Genomic DNA, 26,562 nt, shown 5'->3' on the forward strand with positions numbered 1-26,562 from the left:
ATTGATGTCTTGTCCAGTCCTATTCCACTGATTCCAAAAAGTAGCAAAAATGGAAAGTTTTGTTGATCTGCCTCTGTTTATTGCTACTTCAAGATCAAGTAAATTTGACAAATCACAGAAGAAAGTACAGGTGTAAATAATAATAATAAAAAAATCATGGCTGAATTACATTTAGCGGCTTCAGATTCAGGGTGCTGGTATTGTGAATACTGGAACTCTTCAGGAATTGTTAATATTAGTAACCACTGTGTCTTTCCTGTTATGACAAATCAAAATGTCTGTGAAAAAGGTCTATTCTTACAATAGCATATTCTTCATTTACACAGTGATGAGATTAAAAACAATGGCTTCAAAACAGTTTTAATGATGGAAGTGATTGTGTTAAAGTGATTATATATTTACTACATTTGCTCCAACACTACAACACTGCAGCAGTGCCACAAAACAGCTGGTTGTACTAAGCACTACAGTTGCACCAGAACAGAGAAGCTGAAAAAATGATTAAACCTGTCAGACTGTTCACATAAATACAAAACATCAAATGCTGATGGAAGCTGTATAAGCTTAGCTGTAAAGCTACAGGACAAACACAAAGCAAGTTAGCCACTTAACACATACAGTATTATTTTAAATCCATATCACAAACTGTGATTAGTGACTGATGAATCATGTATGATGTAACAGAGGACACAGGTGTAGATTACATCTATTTTGAGCATCCAGACAGTCTCAAGCGCACACAGACAAACACTGAAATAACTCAGAATCTCCCATAGCAATGTAGAGCAAGCAAAAACGCACACACAAATTCTTCCTTTGTGTTCAATGTTTGTTGATGATGTGTCAGCGAGGTGTTGTTTTTGCAGGCTTTAATATATGGTGGTACACCTCATGCATTTTGTTTCAGCTGAGTAGATAACTGAAGTGGATATGTGACCTTGGAAAAAAAAAAACAATCGCACTCTGAAGAGGAAATGGCCATTGGTGATTAAAAACATTTTAAGAAAAAGTAAACTGCAGTGGTGGTATGAACTGAAAAGAACAAAAAGACTGATATGAAATTGTGAAAATATGTAAAGATGAATACAAAATGAGGTGAAATAGTCAGCAATGGTACGTGATAATAAAGTATCTGCAAAGTCATTGTCAAGGACCAAACAATCTTAACCTCGTGGTAGCACTTAAACACTATTTGAAGATCTGTTCCATATTTAAAGAGATAAATGGGTGGAATTTCACTCAAAGGAAAAAAAAATCCAGAATTATAGCAGAAGTGGAACTGAAAAAACTCACCACAAACCAACTGAGTAGTCTTGATATATTAAATGTCACACTGCTCCAAAACAGAGATTAATAATTTTCTCCCAGATCCGATTAAAAAAAAAACAAAAAACAAAAACGGATGTTTCACACATTTTTTTTTGTTTGTTTGCTGGTTGGTTGGTTTGTTTGGGGGGGCTTTGCAGGTGCCTATTATCAGTCAACAAAATGGAGAAATTGCCTCCAAGAAGGAAACAAAACTTTTTACAAATGAGCTGGAAAAACAAGTAAAAACAACAAAAACATAAATAATAATTAATGTTTTTTGTTGACTTTAAAAACATTTTCTTACAATAACCTCAATGTTAGCATCAAGCTGGAGGAACAACCCAAATTACCAAACAGGCATCGGGCACTTCCTGGGTTAGCAGGAAATACCATACCTGCATGAAGGTGTTGAGGTTGCATTAATTAACCGCCACTACAATCGGCCACTTTTCACTGTCCTGACAAAGACCCTCCAGCTGTGCTTCTCTCCGGCGTCTAGCTTCCACTCAGCTCTGCTGTTGAGGCCAAAGCAGTCAAATATGACTGGGCCCTCAGATGAGTGTGGAAGTGCCAGTTATGACCTTCATTACTGCTGTCTTTAATCAATTAAACGACCATTAACACTCTCCCTCCCTCCCTCTGCCTCATTCTATCATTAGCCTCAAATTTTAATACTGCTTGCAGAGTACACTCACTAACTAGGAGCAGAGGCTTGAGGCCGGACCAGACGACTTCCAAATCAAATCACTCCTTAGTTTCTCCCTTCCACTCCAGCCTTCCTGAGACTTATTAAGTCTCCCTTGTCTGTCTGGGGAAGCTCGCTGATCTTCACACATACATACACACACACACTTCATCACAAGGGGGAAAAAGCTCATTGAAACCACCCTGCTCTCACTACATTTGCTTGTATTTCATAAGAAGTGGTTCTTTGCTTTCTCAATCATTTCCTCTCCCCTGTTATCTCCTCCTCTTCTTCCTCTGCTTTAAGTGTGTCTTCTCTCCTTGGCTGAGTGGCAAGCAGGCTTCAGCAGTTGGGTTCCTTTTGATTCCAGCTTAGCCTGGTTCTCAGCCCACTTTGGCCCAGCTGAGGAAAGCGGGGATGTCTCGGACCGGGACATTGCGGGTCAAAGCTTTGACGCGCAGGTTGCGGTCATCTGTAAGGAGTACCACCTCCCTTTGGAGCCTCACTGTCCCATCTGTGTGCGTGGAGGAAAAGCCAAAGAGTAGTAAGAATTTGTAAGTGTTTCCATGTGTATGAGGACAAATGAACACCAAGAGTTAATGCTACATACTTCTCTGATCAGGCATGAAATCTTTTGCCTTGTCTTTGCAGTAATGGAGACAGCAGGACAAAATTACATCATCATTGTTACCCTGTGGAAAAACAGAAAACTAAGTCACTGAAAAACATTACAAACATCAGATGTAAGTACAACTCCAATTCCCAAAAAGTTGGAACATGGCGTAAAAAACAAATAAAAACAGGGAGCAATGCTTTGAAAATACTTTCTGAACTAAATTCAATTGAATACAGCACAAAGACAAAGTATTTAATGTTCAAACAGATTAACTTTGTTTTTTGTAAATATACATTTATTCTGAATGTGATACCTGCAACATGTTCCAAAGGAGTTGGCACAGGAACATGGTAACAATACTCAGTAAGCGCTTGGGAACTGAAGACACAAATTTTTGAAGTTTTGAAAGTGAAATTCTTTTCCATTCCTGCTTGATATATGACTTCAGTTGCTCACAAGTCTTTTGTGCTTCATAATGCACAGTTCTGGGCCGCAGGTAGGTCAGTGTAGTTACCTGAACTCTTTTATCACAAACCCATGCTACTGTAACACATGCAGAATCTGTCTTGGCATTGTCTTGCTGAAATAAGCAGAGACCTCTGAAAAAGACTGGTTTGCAGTGTATGTTGCTCCAAAATCTGTATGTATCTTTCAGCGTTAATGCTGATGCTACCCATGATGCCATGGACACTAACACACCTCCATATCATCACACATGCTGGCTTTTGAGGTTAGAGCTGCTAACAATGTGGATGGTTCATGGTTCAGAGAAGTCGGCAGTGTTTCAGTCTTTCTCTTTGCATGGTAGAATCTTAACTTGCATTAGTAGATGCAGCAATAAACTGTTTACTGACAACAGTTTTCAAAGTGTTCCCCAGTCCATCTAATAATGTCCTTTATATAATTATAATTATATAATTATGTCAACAGTGCAGCCTGGGGGGTCAAAGGTCAAAAGAATGCAATATTGTTTTTTGACCTTGCCTGCTATGTGCACAGGTTTCTCTGAATGATTTGTATCCTTTAATGATATTATGAATTGTACATGGTGAAATCCCCAAATTCTTTGCAACTGCGAGTTGAAAATCACTCTTAAAGTTTTTCTCAAAGTGGTGAACCTCGCCTCATCCTTACTTATGAATGACTGAGCCTTTTGAGTCTCATGATACTGTCACACGTTACCAATTAACCTGGTTACCTCCAGTTTTTTTTTAGCATTCCTCAACTTTTCCCACTCTTTTTTTACTGCAGTCCTACCTTCTTTGGAACGTGTTGCAGGCATCAAATTCAGAATTGGTGTATAATTAGAAAAAACTATAACATTTGAACAGTTTGAACATCAAATAGCTATCTTTGTACTGCATTCAATTGAATACAAGTCAAATAGGCTTTGCAAAACCTTACATTCTGTTTTTACTTAATGTTTAACAAAACATCCCAACTTCTTTGGAATATAAGGTATATAGCAATGTTTCATCAGCAGAAAACCACTGCTTTCCAGTAAAATTACCAAAAAGTAATAAAACAAAATAATATTAAACATCTCACCTGCTGTCCAGAGGTGTCTTCACTGCGGAAGGCAATAGACTCAAGCTGATTTCCTCTGCTTGTCAGGGCTCTGAGGCACGGTTCCCTGGCTTCAAAACCTTTCTCTAGGAAAGCCACTGCCAGCCGAGCCTTCTCCTGCACGGCCCGCACATGGGCTGCACTAACATTGTAGTTGCCACGATTGCCAGTGCTGCGCCCTCCTAACCCCACTCCTCCACCAAGGTTGTCCTGGCCTTTAGCCAAGCCATCCAACTCTGTAATCACTGAGAGAGAGAACACACATCACATCAATATAAATAAACAACTATACATGACAGAGATTCCTGTTTCTTTACTAAACGGCAGACACATGGGGCTTTCTTATCATTTTTTCTCACTGGTTAATAAACACATGACAATATCAGTGTTACTGATTGCACCAGACATTTTCCAAGAAATTATTCGTCTATGACACTGTGTAGACCTCTGTAGAGCGCTAACTTTGATCTTTATTATTAGATCTTCAGATCTTCCCCTTACTTTGATCAAAACGAATGCTTGGAGAGCTGGTTCATTAAGTATCGAGTTTGTCAGATGTATCAAACATCCACCCAGACTGCCCCAAACAACTGTAGCTGAAATCCACAGATAAAATGTAAAGTAATGCTAACATTAAGTACATGTCAGTTGTAACGTTAGCTCCTTGCCAAGGTTAGCTTGGTTTAAGCCAAGTTATCCTTAGTTTTGACCACAAGCTAACGGTTTCATTGTAATTGTATTGAACAACAGAAAACTCACCTGTATGTCAGCCTGTAGGGCTGAGCAATAAATTGACATTATATTGATATCATGAGATGGGACGAGATATCGTCTTACATTCTGGATGCCATTATATTCTAATATGGCATAAGTGTTGTCTTTCCAGGTTTTAAAGGCTGAATTAGAGTAAAGTGATGTAATTTTCTGAACTTACAAGACTGAGCTATTATCAACCTTACCCACTTTATATTCAGAATTGCTGATGATTATTTATCAAAAAATCCCATTGTGCTAATATTTTGTTAAAGCAGCAATGGTGATCACTACAATATTGATATTCAGATATTTGGCCAAGAATACTGTGGTATTTCATTTTGTCTACATCACCCAACCTAATGGTATGTAATTTAGAGAAAAGGTGTATATCTAGATAGATACTGTGTGCTGTGGAACAGCCAAAGAATATCAAGAGTTTATAACTGTAGAGTGACGTCCATCGTCCAGCTAAGTACTGATACCACACTCAGAGGGTGGGGACGGTGGGAAGTAATGTAATCGTGTATGCTTGAACATTGTGTAACACCGGTGATGGCTATTACTAGGCAGTAAGCCTAGTCACAGCACCACTAGAGAGTGTACTCATCCTTTAATTACTTTCCTCTTTTTTTTGTTTGGCTTTCAGTCTTACCGATGAGTGGCACAACTATTATGTATGTTCCACACTGAAGGAGTTTCTTCAGCCCTCCCAAGTGATCAATGAATCCATTAGTATCTGGAACCAAAAAGAGAGGCCTCACTTCGAGCTCTAACTGCCCGCCTGTCTGTAGCACCTCCTGGAATACAAACACACAGTTTTTAAGAACTTTCAAATACCATTATGAATACAATTTAAGACCTAGTTCACAAATTAGTACATGCACAGTTTGCTTTAGTGGTTATAGGGTCAACATCTGCTTTGTTTTGTAGTTGTCACAGTGTGATGAATACAATTTTTCCCCAAAAGTTAATAAAACTTTACAAAAGTAAGGTTAACTTCATAATTCAATCGATTTTTAAAACCTCTCAAAATCTTGCTGAGGACATTTTAAGGGCTAAAATACAGATTACTGGATTTTAGAAGTTTTAAGGACATGCAGAAACCCTGGTATAACTGTATACACCTGCCCTACACAAATGATACTTACTATGACACACGCATGACCAGAAAGAAACCAATTTAAATTCTTTCAACATCATCTGAAATGCTTTTGCCAGCTGAACATTTCTACACTAGCCCATAGGGATTTTCCTAACAATGGAAGGTGTAATTGTTGGTTAATGCAATTTTATAGTAACACACTGGTGTTATTATAAAACTGACATTCAGTAAAATCCATTAGCAACTGAACAGGCCATTTTAGTTGTCTGTATGTCTGACATTTAATAGTTCCAGCTTTAAACAACAAATGCCCATGACAATTTATTTCCCAATTTGAATACTTATTGTTAATAAAGCAGTTTTACCTGAATTTTATCCCTGCGCTTCTGTTGCTGTGCCAGTTTGTTGGCGAGGACGTGGCGCCGGGCCTTTAGCTGTCTGATGTCATTCTCACTGTCACCCTCTTCCTCGCCATCCTCCTCTCCTTCTGATGCAGAGAAAGAGGACTCTGCTTCGACTATGACATCATCAGCCTGCCAAACATACACAGATATGGATAAGACACTTTCAGCAACATGGCTTTCACTGCTTCCTTTAATTTTAGCATTTACATACATTTGTGTAGGTCAAATTTTGAAAGAAAGGAGTGCAATAAGAGAAAAAAGGGGTAGCTAAATAAAGAGAACAGGTTATTACAGGGAAAAAAGGCAAAAGACAGTCACCTCTTTCTCTGTTAGAGAATCCTGCCTGCTCCTTATATCCACTGAAAGGTTAGATGGAGCAGAAGTTGCCACAGAGACATATTTGCCTCCCTTGAAGGCCAACAGAGGCTCCTCCTGTCCACACAAAGCCTCCAGAAAGTACTTAAGCACTGTGACTCTCTTACAATCTGCAGCTATTGCCTGAGGAGAGAGGATGAAGATATGTGAGCATGTGAACAGGATGGTTAGGGTTACATGTAAAATCCAGCTACAAATCATCCTCTTGGAAGTATAAGTTTTTGAGCCTTTTATTGGGAAAACAAAAATGGTATTTCTGCAAAGTAAAACTCCAACTTGGTTCTATAAGGTTCTAACTGTATGAGTAAGTCAGCACTTCAAAGGCACACAAGAGGGCCAACCAGGTTCTACTTCTTTGTAAGTTGACTCAAAAAACGAATAAAAATTGAAACATGAAAACATGTTGCTGAAGCATTGTCTTTAATCTTGCAGTTCTTTTCTTAAATTTTATCAATATTAAGCCTTAAAGGTCCTTAAATAGTTTACATTTGAACTGACTGGTTCTTAATCACAACATAAATACTAATATCATCCATTCATCTATTTTTTTTCTTTCCTATCGTGAAATATTTCCCTTTGCACTCACCATGTCAGTGTGTCTGTCTGTGTAGCAGGGCTCCTGGGGTGCAGCCAGTAGTGGTACAAAGCCAGCGAGTAGCCTGTCCTCCTTCAACTGCAGCACAGTTAACTCCTCATCTCCCTCGCTTTCGTCAGTGTCAACTTTGTACAGTGGCACTTCCCCGTGGTCAACACGGGCCAGCACGTTACACAGGTCAGCCAAGCACTGCCAAACATCAGGGCAGCCACTTGATAGGGAGGAAAAACCACAAGTGATAGTGAGGAATGAGTATCTTAAAGAAGTACTACTATGGTGTGTTTCATTTGTGTAGTAGTGGTAATGGTAGTAGCACTACTACCAGTAAAGTACTAGTAGAGATTACTCTGAAGTAATAACTAAAGGTTTTATAACCAATATGTTATTTTTATCAAAGCATTGATATGTAATGTGTTGCTTATGGTCATAAACCTACAAAAAATTGTCCCTTGCACCAGAGCTTTAAAGAGCTCGTGTTTAGCTGTCTGACCCTCAGCTTCACTGTTTTGGTTCATGGTCACTGCTCTCATGGCATCTTTTTTTAGCCAAAGCACCAGCTGTTTTCAGTATGAAAGCTCAAAAGAACCACACCAAAAAGCAGCCAGAAACAGTTAGCAACTAGCTGGTGAACAAAGTGGAGCTAAAAGAGTGTGAATAATGGACTTACATTAATCAAGTAGAGAGAAACACAACTCCAAATTAATAATAATGCTGCCCCACAACTGCTGGATGTACGAATAACTAATCATTGTCTAGCATGTTCCCCATATCAACTTAAAAAAATGATGATATGTAAATATTGCATTCATAACTTGTTACCACTGCCCCAAACTGGTCAAAAACACCAGTTATTACAGGTTTAAAGTACTCACTCTATACTGCATGGTGGTGGGTTCCACTGGTCTGGGTGTCCCAACATCCAGTCAGACCAGACCTTGATGCTTGGTAGAAGTTCTCTGAGGTCCAATGGGAAGGCAGAGACCCTCACCATACCCTCCAGCTCCTCCCCTTTACCCTCCTCCTCCTCCTCCTCTCCATCTGCCATGGGGATTGGATCTGAAAGAGAGAAGTTTTCAAAAACACAACACTCGATAGTCAAACAAAAACATCTCAAACTCCCATTATGTGGAAAATAGGATGATGTCCTAAATCAGATTATTATGAGGTGTCCTTTGGGTGTCTGGGTTAATTAATTTTATTGTTTTTGAAATATGATGCAATTCGAAATATGATGCAATTCATGATTGTTTGCTTTTCCCAGATGTACACGTTCCAATCCTTTGTGAATACTGATGGGATGTATATTGTAAACTCTTGCATCATAATAGTGTATGGACATCCTATTTAGAACATTGAGGCACCTAGCCATAGAGATGTTATGATGGCCAGCAATCTGATGTTATTCTTATGTGCTTTGAAGTTCTCATCCATATGTTTATATAATTTTTAAAACATGTATGTGGATGTAATATCATGTATTGTTATCTGTGAGTATTATCTTATACTGACATCATCATGAGACCAGAGCTTGTGTATTTAAAAGCTGCTTTCAAAATTCCATACCAACATGCTATTTACTAAGCTAAGTCAGTATGTGAAATTTTGTACTATGTCCAAAGTCTGAGTATGAAACACGCAAGTTGCATCCTATTTCCAGAAAAATATTACAGTATGCCAACCCTGGACACTACGTTGGCACAAATATGGCACAATGCAATTCAGGAATAACAACATAATAGAAAAAGGCAGTTCTGGTGTAATGTCAAAAAATCTTCAATTTCAATGGAAGTGAAGTTTTACTTTGCTACGTGTAATATATTTTTTCAATTAGTTTGTCGTTGGCACAGACCACCACAGTTACACTTCTTCAACTGGCAACTGGCAGCAGTGCATCCAAAAACATGTACACTACTGTTTATTTACACACACACACACTTCGGCTATGTAGTTTGTAGTATGTGATTTCAGATGCAGCATAAGTCTGAAGAGGAGTATTAGTTTTAAAAGTCACTTGGGGATGTACCACTAAATTGCATTAAAGGGAGCTACAATGTGTAGACCTTCTTTTATGTTTTTGGTCCACTGGCCCAATACCTGCAGTAAAGGTTATTTTGATGTGCCGATTACTTTTAAAATGATATAAAAACAAGATACCAGATTTAATATTTTTGGCAGTATTTTACTGCTGAAAAAAAAAAAGAAATTTGTCACTACTGTTCAGCCACATATCTGAAAAATAATTTATTTTCTATTGAAAAGCAGTAGATAACACTAGGAAGCCAGAGCTGACAACATGTTCAAAGACACTGTTTGCTAATTAGCTCCATTAGGCTTAGGAGGTATGGGTATCAAGAAATCCAGGTGGTGTGATTTTCAATACTGTCATGAATGCAGACACTCATCTTTCTATTAAGTTGATACTGAGGTGCTGTATTGTAGTATGCAGCTTACACCACTAGTGATCAGGCTCTGTGTGGCAGCATAGCTGAGCAGACAAACATGCCTTTAATAAGAAGAGGAAACATGCCGTCTTGTGGATAAAGTTACAGGAGCAATTAGTTAAAAAGAATAAAAATGTCTCTACACCTGTTTTGGATTATTTTGGATTCCATCAAGATGATTAAGGTAAGCTAACAAACACTGCAGACTACCGACTGGTTGGAGTAGCGTTTTGTCGTGAGTGTGTAACTTCAGTGAGCATCACGGAGTATGAGGGGCAGAGTAATTACTTACTACAGCGACAGTTACCCGTGAATGCGCACTGAGCAGAGGGAAAGGTGAGGAGTGAAGTTGTCATTCTGACAGAACATGTACAGAGACCACACTGCAAAATTATAGTCTAGTTTTGAGTTTGTCAGTGAATAAAGGCTGCATCTTCTCAAGACCAAAGTGGAGCTACTGTTTGGTCGTGTGTTGTTTCCCATCTGTGGGAATAGTGCTGCTATGATGATTAGCTCCGCCTATGTTGTGAGAGGATTAAGTACAATGTAGTTGAGCCATTTTACATAGGTTTAACACAAATACCACCTAATACCGTGTACCCTAATAAAATGTGAGGAGGCTATGAAGCTCCATAAATAATTCTCAACTGATGTGCTATGAAAATGTAGTTTAATTCTTGTCTTTTAACTGTTCATTTGATATGTCTGATTTGATCTGAAAACACCCAAACAGTAATGTTGATTAATGTTGTTAATTTCAAAGTACTTGAAATAGATATGACTGTAGTGCCACACCTTTGATAATGCTGCTGATTGAATACTTCAACTGAATGACTACTTGTGGAGCTAACTGTGTATGTGTGGGCGAGTACCTGCAGGAGTCTCTCTGAGCAGCTCTGTGCAGCGCTGCACCAGTAGCGCAAACATGCCAAGACCCAGGGCAGTGCTTTGCTCATGTAAAACTGACCGTACATCTCCTTCTTCACCTGAAAAACACAGAAAAGAAGGTGAGGCAGTACTTCCTAAGCACTCTTTATATCAATATTTCTACTGACTTGTTCAAGTTCAAATATGAAGAAATCGCCTGTAAGAAGATTGAAGTAAGTCAAAGAGCCAGTATTAACTCTGCAATGGCCAAGTTCAAAGATGCCAATCTTAACATGTTTCCTAAATGGTGTTTTACATTTTACGAAACAAACAAAATATGCTAATCACCTGCATGAAAATAAATAAAATAAGTTGTTTATTTTAAGTGTGTATTAGCGTTACCTCGGCTGTGGGCATTGTGTATGGTGAACATGTTGATGGTGATGATCTGCAGCATGTGCGTGCTGCCCAGTAGGGAAGGGCCATGCTGCAACAGTGTCCTGAACTCCTGCAGAACACGGCTTGCCACTCCAGGGAAGGACTCCATGCTGTGTAGGCAAGACACGCACATTCATAAAAAGAAAGAAAATCAGACACAAAGGCTGCCTTTCATTAATAGTTCAACATGCTGTTGTTCACTTCCCCTTGGAAGAATCCCGCTGCCATCACAAGTGCTGTTCCATTTGTGTGAAAAACTGAAGTGAACTTGACGAAATGGACCATCAGAGGGTTGAGGGAGCGAGTCAACAATGGTCACTATACAGGTATATATAACCCACAATGCCTTGCAGTGATTATTTGGTGTAAAAAATATGTATATAATTAATATTAATCAACATTTCAGGCTTGAAAAAAATGCTGTTTTTCAAGATATCATAAATCTGTGGCAATATTAGTTATGATAATCATGATACTGATCACAGCCATTTCCAAATCAGAAACTGATGCAGCTCATTAAGAAGTGCATGTTTTTGCCTCATTGACACGACTCTTCAGATATTTCTGATGATTTGTCAAAAGATGTGTAACGCTAACTGGCATTTGATCCATGGTAGTTTGAGCTGAGAGTGCATCAATGTTAAGTGCCTACTTTCCCTCCACTCTCCAAGTGGTGTCTGTGACATATATGTCATACCAAATATATGTCATATGTCATACCAAAGGCTGAGGGTAAGTGAACAAAGGGAAGTGGAACTACTAATGAAACACAGGGTCAGAATTTTCTCATTAAGTCCATGAATTTAAGAACACATGAGACATCACTCACCCCACTTTCGTGAAGAGCTTTCCATGTGCATGCAGGAAACTCAGAATGAATCTCTTGTTCAGCTGGAGAAAAAAAGAGAAGGACAAATAACGAAAAGAAAAGTATTACTAATCTTTGGGGAACAGGTTTATTTAACCGCAAACCCTAAAGTACAGAGAAGAAAACACGTCTTCATCCAGTGACAAAGCACAAGGAGAGGTTTGGAACTGATGTTACTATTTAAATGCACCTGGGAATGTGAACAATAGGGCTAAGAGGAAATGGACTGAAAGGCTACTGACGTTTGAAAGAGCAAAGAGGATATGCATACAGATTCTTCTATCAACGGGATACAATGACTAATAGTGAACAAAGGCAGAGCCCATCAGAGAGACACAAAATAGATTTGTTAAAAATTCAAGACAATAAAATGGAAATCACACAATGCTACCTCCCACATTTAAGTAAGACACCTAAAGCTGAGTGGCTCCTTTTTGTGAGGTACTGGACGCACACACCTGGGAAAATATCTCCAGACTAGGGATGTTCCTGGCGACTAATTTCCCTGTTGATTAAATGCAAAATTTGTTTTAAACTAGTTGACTAGTCTAACACTAAGAAAACACTCAGAAAGCACTTCAAATTGAGCACAATTTATTAATTTGCTGACGTTAGCTGCAAGCCTGACAAACAGTGTGGCTTATGTTAGCAGTGCTAGCAGCAGCTGCTCTGCTTGCACGTTAATGTCCGTGTCTGTGCTTAACATGGTCACATGTTGCTCCAGTTGAATGATTATATACCAGTATATTCTGACACAGTCTACATTCATCATTATTCCCATTTTCTAGATTAAAACACTGCCAAACCCTGCTGCTTCCACAAACTGTCATCTGTCCAACTTCGCTGATATAAAAATCCAGGGCCATTGGGGCATATGCGCTTACGGTGTACAGCAAGAAGGGCTGCGGCCCCATCAGACAGCAACTAGTTGCCAGCAGCCGCATAACATCTTAGAGGCAACAGATAAACGGCATTGTGCATGAACAAAATATTGATAAATAGTTTAAATGACTAGTATTTCTGGTGCTGACTAGCAAGGGCGGCAACGTTTAATCATATAGTCAACTAATCGCACACAGCATTACTACAGGCACACCTAGATCCTGCTGGAGAAAGTATATCTTTCAGCTATCTGCTATATCTGCCTCAATGTCACTTTTTTCAATGGCACTGAATAAAAAGAATAAAAATGAATGTACAAAAGAGGGAGAAAAATGAGAGTTAAAAGACATTAACATAGATGACACACTGAATGAGAGGCAAAAATGAGAGCAAAGGAAATAAAGATTGCAGAAAAGAGAGGGAAAATTAAACAATGTGGGTCATCTGTGATGTCTGCAGGCTCTAGTGTCTTTAAAGTGGTTTTGAAAATATCAAAATACCCCAGTACAAATGTGCACATATAGACCAGTGTCCTTGAGTGGAGACATGTAAAGACATATGACATGAGACTCCATGTATGAGAGAAAGGGATCTTACATCACTAGCGCTGAGACTGCCCAGCTCTCCATCCTGTTCAGAGTCTCTGCTGGATTCACTGCCTCCTCTTTGTGATGATGGGGTTGCTGCTTGTCCGATGGGCCGAACCCAAATCTCAACACGTGCTCCATCTTCTCCTCTCCCTCTTCCTCTTACTGCTGGACCCCTGGAGCCTCCCTCATTCTCCTGCCTCCTCCTTCGCTCAAGCTGCTCAGCCTACAAGAACAAAGTCTGTAAACAAAAAGCTCTAGGACTACCTGAAGTCTTGGCGTAATAACCAGAAAATATTAAAGTTGACCAGCTACTGCTGATGGGCATTGAGCCCCTGGTAAATTTTAGAACCAGTTCCAAAATTACTACCATAAAATACTTTTAAAACCCTTTAGTCTCACAATAGTGTGAAATATGTGAAGTAAAATTACTGATATCGCCTATGGAATTTTGGCCAATATAACTGCAGTTTTCTGTCAGAAAAAGCTGTCTGAAGGCAAAATAAATCAGTGAAAATTTTCTAAATATAGTGTATATGAGTTTTCTTTCTGTGGACTTTTTTTAAGTGGCTAAAATACATTTTGTTGCTTAACTCCATTTTTGGTACACCTAGCTAATATATTGACAAAGGATAAGTACCTCATACAAACTCACTTCAAATAATCTGAAGTATCTGTTTCAGTTATTCTTTATGAGTGTATCCTAATCAAGTCTGTGTCACTTATAGATTAGAACTGAGGTGAACTTCAGATGTAACAGCTTCTAGAAAAAAAATAAATCAAATGATTTGGCACAGGTTAATTATAGAAGTGTGTCTCACCTTACGCTTTGCTTCCTCAAACAGACTCATCAAGCTTTCCTTTGCAGTCAGAATGGGGTTGGAAGCTGCCAAGCTGCGCATGTAATAATACACAGCGTCCAGTTTCCGCTTCTATAGTTGAGAGAGGTGAGAAGAGAGTGAGAGGGAGGGATTCTACAAAACACGGGGTAGATGCCAACAGACCATTACTCACAATATAGTTGTTTTTTTTAAATCATCCCTGGAACATGCCAGGAGAAATTCAATCAGTCAGAAAAAACAGTTGCTAGACTTAGACGCTCAAATTATGCCTTCACAGAACTTTTTTAGCTAAATGTCCAACTCTCAACTTTCCATCCCTACTTGAGCTATGTATAACTTACTGTATAGACAGCGAGCAGGGCCAGCTGGTTATACGGTCGTCCATTTTTGGGGGCAATCTGCTGGGCTTTCAGGTACCAGCTAAGAAAAATAGAAATGTGCAGTCAAGAGATACCATCAGAGACACTGTGGATTTGTCTGTTTCTAATCTAAAACTGTGAAGTTCCCATCTAGTCAGTGCAGCTAGGAAGCAACTAAATGTTCTTGTTTTTTGCAGGTAGCATCTTGGGAAAAAGACTGACAGGTTTACAAGAACTTTCAAAAATACTCAGGACTTAAACCTGAGATAATCTGTTGTCTGGGACTGCTATAAACATGCCCAACAGCAAACAGCCAGTCCTGACCACTCATTCTTGAACTTAAGTTACCAGATTTTGACACTGTAGCCTTCTGACATACATCAAAAGTTTAATGCCAATACACATCCCGTACTCTTAAATGTGTGTAAGAAATCTGATTATACTGAGAGAAAGCTTGAATTACAGTATTACCTCCGAGCCTTTCCATAGTTGGCCGAGTCACTGGCTTGTTCCCGGTATCGTGCTATATCACCCTGACAAATCATGCAGCGCTGAGCACTGATGAGTGCATATTTTACCTGAAAAGGACATAAATACAAGAAAAACATTTAACAATTTACCACATATAAAATTCAGTTAAGTCATAATTTAAAAACAAAATTAATAATTAGTACAAAACTAAATTGCTGTCAGCAACTATATTGCTCGTAATATGGTAATCTCACTATTGACTCAATAAATTTAACAAGGTATAAGTGTGTGCTACTATATTACTTTGAAAAAACATTTTCAAAGCTTGAAGTTGTATTTTAATTGTATACGTGCATATATACGATGAGGTTTTAAGATTTATTATTCAATAAATCTTTGAACACATGTTAAGTGCACACACACACAGAGATTATTGCTGTACCGTTTTGCGTAATGGTCGAGCCCTGATAGCCATGCCATCCATGTAATCCTCTAACTTAAACTGGTACACTGTCTGCAGCTTCTGAAGCAGCGCATCAAAGAATAGAGCTCCCTGTAAAGCACAGACAATACTCACATCAATTTACAGTCAAGAACAAACATATTCAAAATTCTTTAAAGGAGTGACAAATATGATGAATCAATTGTTGCATTTTACAACTAACTAACAATTTAAGATCACAGATGTATATCCAGTAAAGGACCCAAAGAGATTGTTATCTGATTTGATCATAAACACTAGACACACACCTCCAATCTGCCACCCTTCCAAAAGCATCCTTATTCTGTCACACATTGCCTCGTCTGAATTCCCCACACATTCCTTACCTCATCAAGCAGTGTGAGCAGCATGTTCCTGATATGAGGGGTGTTGTCATAGTTGGGGTCTTTGAGTAGCTGCCGGAAACGCTCTATGACCTGGTAAAAGACGTTCTTCCACAAAGCCTGGTCCACGTTCTGAGAGTCTGACAACTCGATGTCTGACAGGATGACCTGCTCATACACCCCCAAAAGGTCAGCTCTAGAAAGCACAAGGGCATAACAGGACAGTGCTTTATCAATATGCCAACTAGCCCAATTCTGGAGTTAATTATTAATTAGTCCCAAAGTGCAATTGACAGCCAAACAAGTAGTCTAAGACAAAAGAGTAAAATATAAACAGGTTTCTGCAAGTTTCAACAAGTTAAATTTAAAACGTTTTAAGACCATTAAAAGTAACGGTGTCACAATCCTACAAATCCACGATCTAACTTGACCTCCGATTTTAAGGTCACAATTCAATTCAATTTTCAGTTTAAACACATTTTTTTCAGGCACCAACAGGTAAACAATAGTTAGACTGATATATTCCCGAGACCTAATGATACTTCAGACCTTTTTTTTTTCTTTTAATATTTTTTTGGGCATTTTATGCCTTTAATGACAGGACAGCTGAAGACATGACAGGAAATGGGGAGAGAGAGTGGGAGAATGACTTGCAGCAAAGGGACATGGGCGGGAGTCAAACCCACAGCCGCTGCAGAGGACTCACAACCTCCGTACATGGGGCGCATGCTCTACCAACTGGGCTATCGAGGCGCCCCAAAATTCCTATTATTGGATTTTAAATTTTTTAAAAGGTTGAAAGGACCTGCACACACACACAGAGAAATGCCACTAACAGACATCTTTTCTCCTGAAACCTCACCTGAGCTGGGCCATACGATCCAGTCCATCAGCACTCACTCTGTCCCTGGACAGCAAGTTACTGAGCTGGAGCTCCTGTGCATCCGCAGCCCTCAGCAGCCTCCCGAGCTCCCCTCTGGCTTGTTGTTCCACCTCTTCAAGTGTCAAAGCACCTCCTGCACCCGGCTGAGGATAACCTGTTCCCCTATAACTCCCACAGAACTGACCCACACCAGGGCCCGGGTACATACCGTTAGTGGGAGCCATCTGATAGGGACCCATATGATATGGGTATGGATAACGCTGGCTTGGGGTCGTGCTGGAATTATGTGGGTTGCTGGCGGCCATGGGATAGCAGTAGGGGTTGTCAGAGTTTTGGAATTTGTAATAGGCCATAGCAGCAGCCTGCTTGGATCGAAAGTGCTCGCCCTGCGGGACTGGAGGACTGCCTGCTACCTCATCGTCTGTGTCCAGAAAGTGAAGCTGTCCATATCCAGTGCCTGTCTGAAGATATACAGGCTGTTGGAGAGATGAATGCTGTGAGGACTGGGTGCTGGTAAGAGCTGGTTTCTGGTCGGGGTTATTTGGATCCCAGAGTCGTCTCACTCCTCCTCCTCTGCCTCCTCTACTCCTCGAAGCTGCCCCCCCCCTCATTCCACCGAAAAGAAGCCTTTGTCCGACTTCAGGTGAATTAGAGATGTCTGTGCGGGCTGGAAGTACCAGGATACCTCCACCCCTACCACGGGGAACCACGCCTTGCTTGCGATGTTGTGCAGCACCACTATGTGATGAAGAACCCGACTGCTTTTCTAGAGAAACCCTCAGGATTCCCCGACCTCCACCTCTGTTTCCCTTTGGCCTGTTCCTTTCTTCCCTCTGCCTCTCTGCACTTAGCTCTTCCTCCCCACCCTTTCTCCTCCTCCTTCTATCTTCTGCTATGTCACTCATCTCACTCCCTTCCAGTGACTCGGTAGAGGATTCTCCATTGGTTGTCCAGCTTTGTAAATGACTCCTTCGTCCTTCCCCGCTATTGGCGACCCCCTCTTTGTTATTGTGCCTTGACTCGAAGCGTGGCCACTTGGTACCCTCTATATCCATCCGTCGTCCAGGACCATCCAGGCTGGTCACGCTGCTGGCTGAGCTACTGCTGTAAGTTCGATTCCGTGCACGACGAATATCTGATTTGGAGTAGCGTTTTGAGGTTGGTGTTGTGATGTTTGCATTGGGTTGCTTTCTATCAGCTCTTTCTACAGCCCTGTCAACATTTCTGTGTGTCTTTGTATCTTTCTCAGCATCTCTGGACCGGTTGTTATTGTTGTCTCCTCTTCTGCTCTCTCTGCGATTCTCTCTTCCTTTGCTTTGATGGGTGTCTCCTGTCTTACCTGGTTTGTTATCCCTATCTGCTTCTGCTGCTCTCTTGTCTCTTTCCTTCACAGCTTTCCCCCATTCGCTCTTTCCTTCACCCAATTCATCTTCTCCTCCTCTTTTGGTATCCTGATTCCTTTCTTTTTCCTTCTCACCTCCTCTTCGCCTGCGGTTTCCCCTTTCCCTCTTCTTCTCAACCTTTTCTTCCTCCTCTTTTTTCCCTCCCCCTTGGCCTCTCCTTTCCTTGTCAGTGGTTTCTCCTCCCCTGGATCTTAACTCTTCTTCACATCCCGCTTTACCTTTTTCTTTCACACTGAGCTTTTCTACTTTGCTAGTAATTTTCTCTACTGAAGCATCAGAAGGTAATGGAGGTTTTTCCACATCTCTGCTTCCTTGCTTCCTGTTTGTCTCACTGGATTTAGACAGCTTTATGTCTTCCTGTATACCCTTTGCTTCTTTATTTTTCCCTCCCTGCTTCTGTATAGATGTTTTATTGTTCCCCTCCCTTTCCCCTGCACTCGACTGGGATTCTTGCTCAGTTTTCTGCTCCTGCTTTCTAGGGGGGGGCTTATCCTGGTCTTTTCCACCTCCACAGTCCTTTCCCTGGATGTTCCTACGGCTCCCAGGTTGATAAAATTCTCGGTCTGGTTTGCGGGCTTTCTTTGTTGGCTTAGCAGCTCCAGCAGGTTCCTGATGTTCTCTGTTATTTTCAACAGAGCTTTTTGCTTGATCGGCTTTAGCCTGTGACTGGCTGCCCCTTTTACAGTTGTTGCTACAGTCACTTCTCATCCTGTCCTCTTCCCTTTTGTCTGTAGCTGTTACTCCATCCGTGCATCCATGACTCTCTAAGACTTTTTCAGAGACATCCTTTTTCTCACTCTGTGATGGTTGATTGTGCTCATATGAATCAGCAACTAGGGGATCACTTTGTCCAGTGTCTCCATCCTCACTGTCACGGTGACGCCTTCCATGTCCAGCTGCCGACTGATAGCGCTGCAGATCAGGGCGCTTTCCCTCACGCCTCCGCTGCTTGTGTACATGAGGCTCCTGTTGCTCCTCTGTAGAAAGAAAGATATACAGAAAGAATAAATTAAGTGTGCCACCAACACAGTAAAGACATATTCTGTTGATCTCAATAAATCCCATGAAAAACACAAACTCAACAATGCCTTGTATTCCTGACTTAATAACCCCAACTAGGGATGTCATGAGACCTGATACTGGTACCAAGTCAGTGCCAAAGTTCTGAATATGTGAGGGTACTCATTCTTCTCCAGTGTACATTTCTTCTGGATCTTTTGGTTGTTTGAAACCTCGTCACATAAACTGTTTAGGAGATTCTGCAACACTGTTTTCCTGTGAAACTTCAGCAGTATTTTGAGGACTAAAAAAGTAAACCGGACCTGCAATTGGTGTGAGGGTGAATAGGTAATGACCGAATTTTCAGTTTTGGGTTAACTATCCCTTTAGAGATTAAAAAAACCCTCAAGTTCTGCTTGTAGGGACAAAGTCAGTGGAGGGCTCAGTATTTTACAAGTTCAGAATCAGAGCCAAAGAGAGAAACAGACGGGTGCATATTCCCAAGCTAATGCTATCTACTAAACACTATATAAATTAACTACACAACGTTTTACAAACAGAAACTACCTTAAAGTAGCTAAATGCCAGACAGCAGTGAAAAAGCAGAATGTGTGCAGCTAAAATAATGCAATATAAGATACTCCTTTAGTAGCCCCATAACAGGGAAATTTACAGTGTTACAGAAGCAAAGTGAATAGCAAAAATATAAAGAAGCATAAATGAAAAATATATATAAATATAAGCAAGAGAAAGTCTTTTGGTGAGTATGTGGTCTACTGCAAAATTTTCACATTTAGGATCATATTTTCCACATCATGAGAAACGCACATCACTGATTCGACCACTTTATATATGTTGTTCTTTTCGGTGGAAAAGATGCAGCTGCAGCGGTTAGTTGACGTCAGTTGATTAACGTTAACGAACGTTTCTAACTGTCAAGAGTCTAGCATATCAGTCATAAAATCATTCAACGTTAGCGTTACATTCAAAGACTGTGGACCAATTCTTCCTACACATGTACTTACTGTAAAGTGAGTAAATATAACAAGTGTTACAAAGAATAAAAAAACGTGGTTAATTCGTGCCAACAGTCGCACCTAAATTATCTGGTGTCTTTATGGTTGAAGGGGGCGTTTTAAACGGACCGCGCGGGACCAAAGAATGGACTGGCAGTTAGCTAGCTAGCTAACAACATTAGCTGGTTACAAACTTAGCAACTCCGCAGGGTACTTTCAGCTCACTTGAGATACCTCTTCGTTTGAATTTATCGACTTTTTCACGACTGTGCTCATTCCAAGTAAAAAGTTAACTTCCTCTCACCTTTCTGACAGTCAGCAATATTGACTGAATTCGACGCTTCAGCTCGGAGTTCCGCAGCTGAGATTCGCACTCTGTCCAGTTCGTTCGCCATCTTTGCTTTCACTAAAACAAACACAACAAGTACGGTGGCTCAACTGGACCAAACATAACCAGCGGGTGACGTTTCACCGAAGGCAGTCGGGTAATAAAGTGTTTTCCCTTTCACATTTTTTTAGTCTTATAAAGTTACACTTAAAATGTTGTTTAGCTGAGAATACTCTCCCAGATTTTGCTCTTTTGTACAGAAATGTTACACTCGGTTGCTATGATTTAGTGAAAAAGATGTTAATGCATTTTCATTTTTAATTTGCAGTTCTCACATTAGCCCCACATAAACAAATGTAAATTTCCAAACAAAAGACCTCAATTATTTTTTTATTTACGAAAGAAGTGGAACAATACATGCCAGTGAACTCTTTCCATTAATCCAAATAATGCATGTAATAGCTTTGGCATTTTTAAGTGAATTTATTGTCACATTTCACATTTTTATTTCTTATTCCTACTCTTTTTTGTTAGTTTTTTGTTATTTTTGTTGCAATTTTCTGCTTTTTGCTTTTTCATTGCTTTTGTGTATGTGTGATCATTTGGATATTTTCTTTTGACACCATGTCTGTGTTGACAGTTTGAAACAAATATATTTTTTAAGTATGGTCCCCTTTAATTTTTTAAATCCATTAACAGCTATCTGGGTAAGCAACATCAGAATTTAGAATTTATCAGTTTGATTTTAATTTGTTTATTTCAAACATTTAAAAAAAATACATGTGCAGAAAAGAACAGAAAAAAACAATAAATTACTAACTTTGACTTTCAATGAGCAACAAAAATTAACGTCATATCTGAAAGTAGTAGGAAGAAACAACATGCTTGTGTAGTCCTACCTTCATTCTACACTAATCCACCAATAATCAATCAATTACATAAACCCACTCTACTACCCAGCATTCATCCCCAAAATATCTATTTTAAGTAAGCCCTATGGTGAAGATTTTACTATTTATTGCTATTACCATGACTACTACACTTTCTTTTAGGTCATTTGACTGTTTGTTCTTCTTTTTGTAATTCCTGGTTATCTGCTATGTCAGGCTCTTGTTATTCTTTATTCAATATTATTTTCCGTTTTTAAATAATTATATGAATTTTGTGCTGCTTTGAGAGCAGAAACAAAGGGCATCTTTCCACCAAATCGCTTTATGCCTACATGGACATATGATTTGATAATGTTTTAATTGTAACACCCCCTTCTAATTAGTCTTGTGGTTAATTTTGTGGTACATATTCTTCAGATCTAAATGTCACTCTAAAGCATATAGTTATGTAATTCTTACGTAGGCCTTGACCTACATGAGGCTTGGGGGAAGGGGGCTTAAAGGTCTGCACATTATATAAAGAAACAGACTGATATCCTACATGCATGCACACCCTCAGTTGCACACAATGTCCACTAGATGTCAGGATTGATCACCTATTCTCATTTTTAGCTCAGCTGTCCTACTGTCCAGCCCTTTTGAATTGGCCAAACAACCAACTTTCTCCCATCTACTTTTGCTTCTCATCAAAGTGAGTTCTCTTAATGTTGTGCAGCATCTCCTCTTCCTCAGATCGTTCACCTTCTCCTGTCTTCCACTCATGACTTTGATGTCAACTGACAAATTGCATGGGGATGTGTGGAGGGGAGCTGCTTGCACAAACAAATGACAGAAACATACACAGAAAGACTGGGTAGTGCTTGTGTGTGCGCGTGTGTGTGCATGTATGAGGGGGGATAAGTGGAGAGTTCATGCAGACATCATCGGTGTGGCTGATGCTAGAGTAAACAGCTTCATTTCCCTAGCAACACCAAATTAAAGGGCCAGAGTCTCTTGTCCTTCCCACAAATCTCCCACACGATTCTTCATCCAGAGCCAAACCTCCTCTTTTACCACACGCACGTTCCTTCATCATGTCACTAAATTATTCATCCGAGGTGCTTCTTCTTTGGCATAGTAATCAGATCTACACATACTTACTGTATGTGTGTGTCAATCACATTCTTACAGTGGCAGAGGTTACATAAAGTTAGAGCTGCAACTAACAATTACTTTCACTGTCAATTAATCTGTTGATCATTTGCTCAATTAATAGATTAGTTAAAATGTCAGAAAACGGCGGAAAATGTTGATCAATGTTTCTCCAAGCCCAAGATGACATCCACAAATGTCAAGTTTACTGTCATAGAGGACTAAAGAAATCTGAAAATATTCACATTTAAAGCTACTACAAGGAGTTTTTAACTAATTGTGAAACAGTGTCAGTTTATTAGTGATACCTCTATATGACCTACATAACTTAACCAGATCATCAGTGAGAAGATCAGTGATTTCAATATAGTTATTCTAAATTTCTGCCACCGGTTCTGATTCTCTGTGAAATCAAATAAAACAAGCCTGTATTTACATTTTCCCAGTCAATGTTACAGTGATTTGCATGTTAAAAAGCAGCAAGAGGAGATCTTTATTAAGATCATTTTTATTTTTTGGTGTTAGATTTTATGGTTTTGTTGGTGGAGACACTACAGCTTTTGCCCACAGGCGACTCCAAAATCAATAAAATATTAAAGTTCTTTGTAGTAGTTTTAAGCGAGCAGAATTTGACCTTTTTTTCTTAAAAAGTTACTCAAACCAATTAATAACTGGCTTGAGTACTATCTGCCTAATATTAGCTTATCACAGCAATATTGGTCTAAATAATTACTAGCATATGTTGAAGTGGGGTTGTATGAGATTTTTAATCTATAGTCAGTGTATTACCTACAATAGATGGCAGTTGGTAGACCCCCAGTTAGGAGAAGCAGCAGGAGTACTGGTGTAGAAAGCTACGCAATGTACTGCTGTGGACAGGCTTAGAGGTGAACGGTAGTTTCTCCCCCTAAAAATGGTTCAATCAGTATCACTTTAAGTGTACACCATATTTAAATTTTTCTCACCTCTTTATTTTTTCTGTCAGACAGCCTTTTCTGGCTGGAAAGTACCATTAAATAAATAAAATAACACTCTCTCCAAACCAACCAAACTCCGTAGCCGAATTCGATAATTTTTATATTGCAGAGGTGTTGTTGGTCTACCACTGCCTCGAACTGTGAGTTTGTTTGTGTTGTTGTGTGACTTCGGTGAATCCAAACTATCCTTTACCGATTGAGGCAGCCATAAACCATAGATTCCCATGTTCTGTGAAGTAAAATTAGTGATTTCACCCATGGAGTTTGGTTGGTTTAGAGAGAGCAGTATTTGAATCATATAACAGTGGTTTCCTGCCATAAAAACCTGTCTGACCACAAAATAAAGCGATGGGAATCTCTTCTGAGTACTGTGTACTCCTAGACTGATAAAGATTACATGATATGATAAAGATAAACTGATAATTTTTTTTAGGTTGACCTTTTTTTCAGTGGCTTAAATGCATTTTGCTGCTGACCCTGGGTACAGCAGTTCATTGCTTAGCTGCTTCTCCAAACTGGGAGCGTGCCGACCGCCATCTACTGTAGGTAATACACTGACAATCAATAAGTGTCTTGTGCAACCCCACATCAAATAATCCAAATTATTACTTTAAATTAAGATGACATTTAGCACTATTATCATCATTATTATCTTCTCTTCTTATTGATAAGTCTTTCTCTGTTTTTCATTTAGTTATTACAGTTATTTCTACGTAGTTTTACACAATATGCCTCATTGTGTGTGAATGCAGAATACTGTTGTGATGTAGTGCAAGCAGAGTCTCTTGATGAAGCACTGGCACACCAGGGGTTGTAGAATGTTTCGTGTCTGCAGTGGAGAGGTGTGAGAGAGGGAGGGGGGCTGCCGGAAGTGGTGGGCGTGTGTCTCCCCGTGTGTGTGTGAGTGTGTGTGTGTGTGTGAGAAAGAGAGAGAGAGAGTCTGTAAGAGTGTGTGTGCTTGTGTGCCTCCGTGCGTATGTGTGTATGTGTGCAGAGTTCTGATTGTCAGTGCTGCACCACAGTGCAGGTGGAGCAATGCAGGATGATAAGAGACACAGAAGGACAGAGAGGGGGAGGCAGGGAGGGAGGGAAGGAGGGAGAGACGGAGAGAAAAGAGGAAGCGAGGGAGAGAGGTGAGGAGGCATGATGCAGGAGGAGGAGAGGAGAGACTGTGAATACAGATGAGAAAAAGCGGGGGAAGCAGGGAGTTTTTGCAGGTGAATTTCTGACACCAGGGGGTTCCTCCAGCCCAATCATATCTCGATCTCTCCTGCCCCCATCTCATTTTCTCCTTTTCTGTCTATCCCTCTCTGTCTCCCCCCACTGGGACACTGGGAGGTGGGAGGAGATGACTTTTAGAGATGACTGGAGTGGAGGAGGAGGAGGACAGATGGGGGAATACAGTCAGCAGAGAAAGGTGGAGACGAGAGCGGGACATTGTGGTATGAGGATCCAGCAGAATGAAAATGCTGGGGTTGAAAAACGGGTAACAAAAAAATAAAAAATAAAAGAGAAAGAAAATAGCAGGGAGATGAAAGTGAGACGACTGAAATGGGATTTCAAGTAGTGAGAGTGAGGCGTGTGAGTGTGTGTGTGTGTGTAGGAGAGACAGACAGAAAGACACAGAGACAGAGAGTCTGAGGCCAGAGGCTTGTGTGACGCATATTGCTGGCACTAGATTGTTTGGAATACATCCATTTCAACTGGTTTTAATGTATAATTCACAAAAAAGAGAGAAAGAGAGAGTGACAGGGGAGGAATGAGTGAAAAGACAATATGAGATGGAGTACATGGAGTGACATGTCAATGCTGAGAGACAAACAGAAAATAGAGAATTTCTAAGTCCAGACAGGAAGAATGTAACACAAACTGTAGCAGTGGAGGCTACTAACTGCATTTCAATGCCTCATTCGATGAAAGTTTTATAGAAGACCTTAATTAAAGACCAAAACTGTATTTCTTTAGTCCTGACTATGCACACACACCACCTCTTAAACTTGTAATACACAGTTTTATTTCCCTTTCAGTAGCATCAGGACTGTTGAAGTCATCTTATTCCACACTGTTTGACAGTGTCCTGTACAATATATAGCAGAGGTGGGGACTCATGAAGTCACATAACTTGGACTTGAGTCAGACATGGGTCACAAACTTAGATTACTTAGATTTGACTTGACAAAATCAAAAAACATTTGCAACTCGACTCGACTATCTCTCCCCAGGCCCAAATATAAAGAAGTATGTCACTTAAAGGAGCAATGTGTAAAACCCTAGCATTCCAAAATGAGTCCAGATAGTGAGTTGGAGCTGGAGGTATAGATGGTTTACTAAATAGGTGGAATCCCCATTTAATATAATATATATGTATGCGCCTGCAGGGACGCAACCTACATGAGTGCTTCAAGTACAACATTATATTTTGAAAATGACAAGCAACCATGAGTCCTGCGCATTAAGTTAATGTAAAGCCCGTTATTCCAAATATAAAAGCCCACTGCTCTGAAAATGCACACTCTGGAGTTGGAGTCCAGTGACTGTTTGCCTTACTACCTGCCAGACTCTATTAACATATTGCTCAATTTAACCGTTATAAACATCTACTCCTTCTAAAAGATAATTGGCTATTCATTTCAAGCAAGCCAACACCTCATTCCCCAGATCCACTCTGTTAGAACCAATCCGACAAAAACTAATTGCAGTATGCAGAACGCACAGGTTGAAAACTACAGATAGAGAACAGCAACTTCCAACTTCATTTTACATGAGAATGGTAAGTCGAGGCTCTGTTGTTAAAATGGCTTTACATTTAGAGAAGAGCAGATGACTCGATGTTTAGGACTTGAAACTCAAAGTTTAGGACTTGAGACTTGTAAGTCTTGATTTGGGACTCAAGTACAAACACTTAAGACTTACTTGTGACTTGTAAAACAGTAACTTCTGTATTAATT

The 26,562-nt window shown here is 39.9% G+C and overlaps 1 protein-coding gene across 1 annotated transcript; it reads right to left on the reverse strand.

Moving 5' to 3' along the window:
• Positions 1-329: 329 nt before the first annotated feature.
• smg6 (SMG6 nonsense mediated mRNA decay factor) lies at positions 330-20,693 on the reverse strand. The gene is made up of 19 exons (XM_084729780.1): positions 20,593-20,693; positions 16,850-19,250; positions 15,991-16,183; positions 15,605-15,715; positions 15,163-15,269; positions 14,674-14,752; positions 14,312-14,422; positions 13,501-13,716; positions 11,983-12,044; positions 11,118-11,263; positions 10,721-10,834; positions 8,280-8,463; positions 7,399-7,618; positions 6,756-6,935; positions 6,399-6,566; positions 5,584-5,728; positions 4,158-4,420; positions 2,604-2,685; positions 330-2,507 (listed from the first exon to the last, which is right to left on the reverse strand). Exons 1-19 carry the CDS (start codon positions 20,681-20,683, stop codon positions 2,377-2,379), a joined length of 5,004 nt encoding a protein of 1,667 aa, XP_084585906.1. The 5' UTR covers positions 20,684-20,693; the 3' UTR covers positions 330-2,376.
• Positions 20,694-26,562: the final 5,869 nt, after the last annotated feature.

This window comes from Lutjanus erythropterus, chromosome 11 (genome assembly GCF_056507025.1).
Source record: "Lutjanus erythropterus isolate fLutEry1 chromosome 11, fLutEry1.hap2, whole genome shotgun sequence".
NCBI lineage: Eukaryota > Metazoa > Chordata > Actinopteri > Lutjaniformes > Lutjanidae > Lutjanus > Lutjanus erythropterus.

Bases quoted from the DNA above. Each gene is read 5' to 3' on its own strand.
- smg6 (XM_084729780.1), bottom strand. From the start codon at position 20,683: ATGGCGAACGAACTGGACAGAGTGCGAATCTCAGCTGCGGAACTCCGA. The intron at 15,270-15,604 runs GTACAGCAATAA...TGTCCTTTTCAG, and splicing joins CTCGACCATTACGCAAAACG to GTAAAATATGCACTCATCAG. The intron at 5,729-6,398 runs GTAAAACTGCTT...TTTGTATTCCAG, and splicing joins AGCGCAGGGATAAAATTCAG to GAGGTGCTACAGACAGGCGG.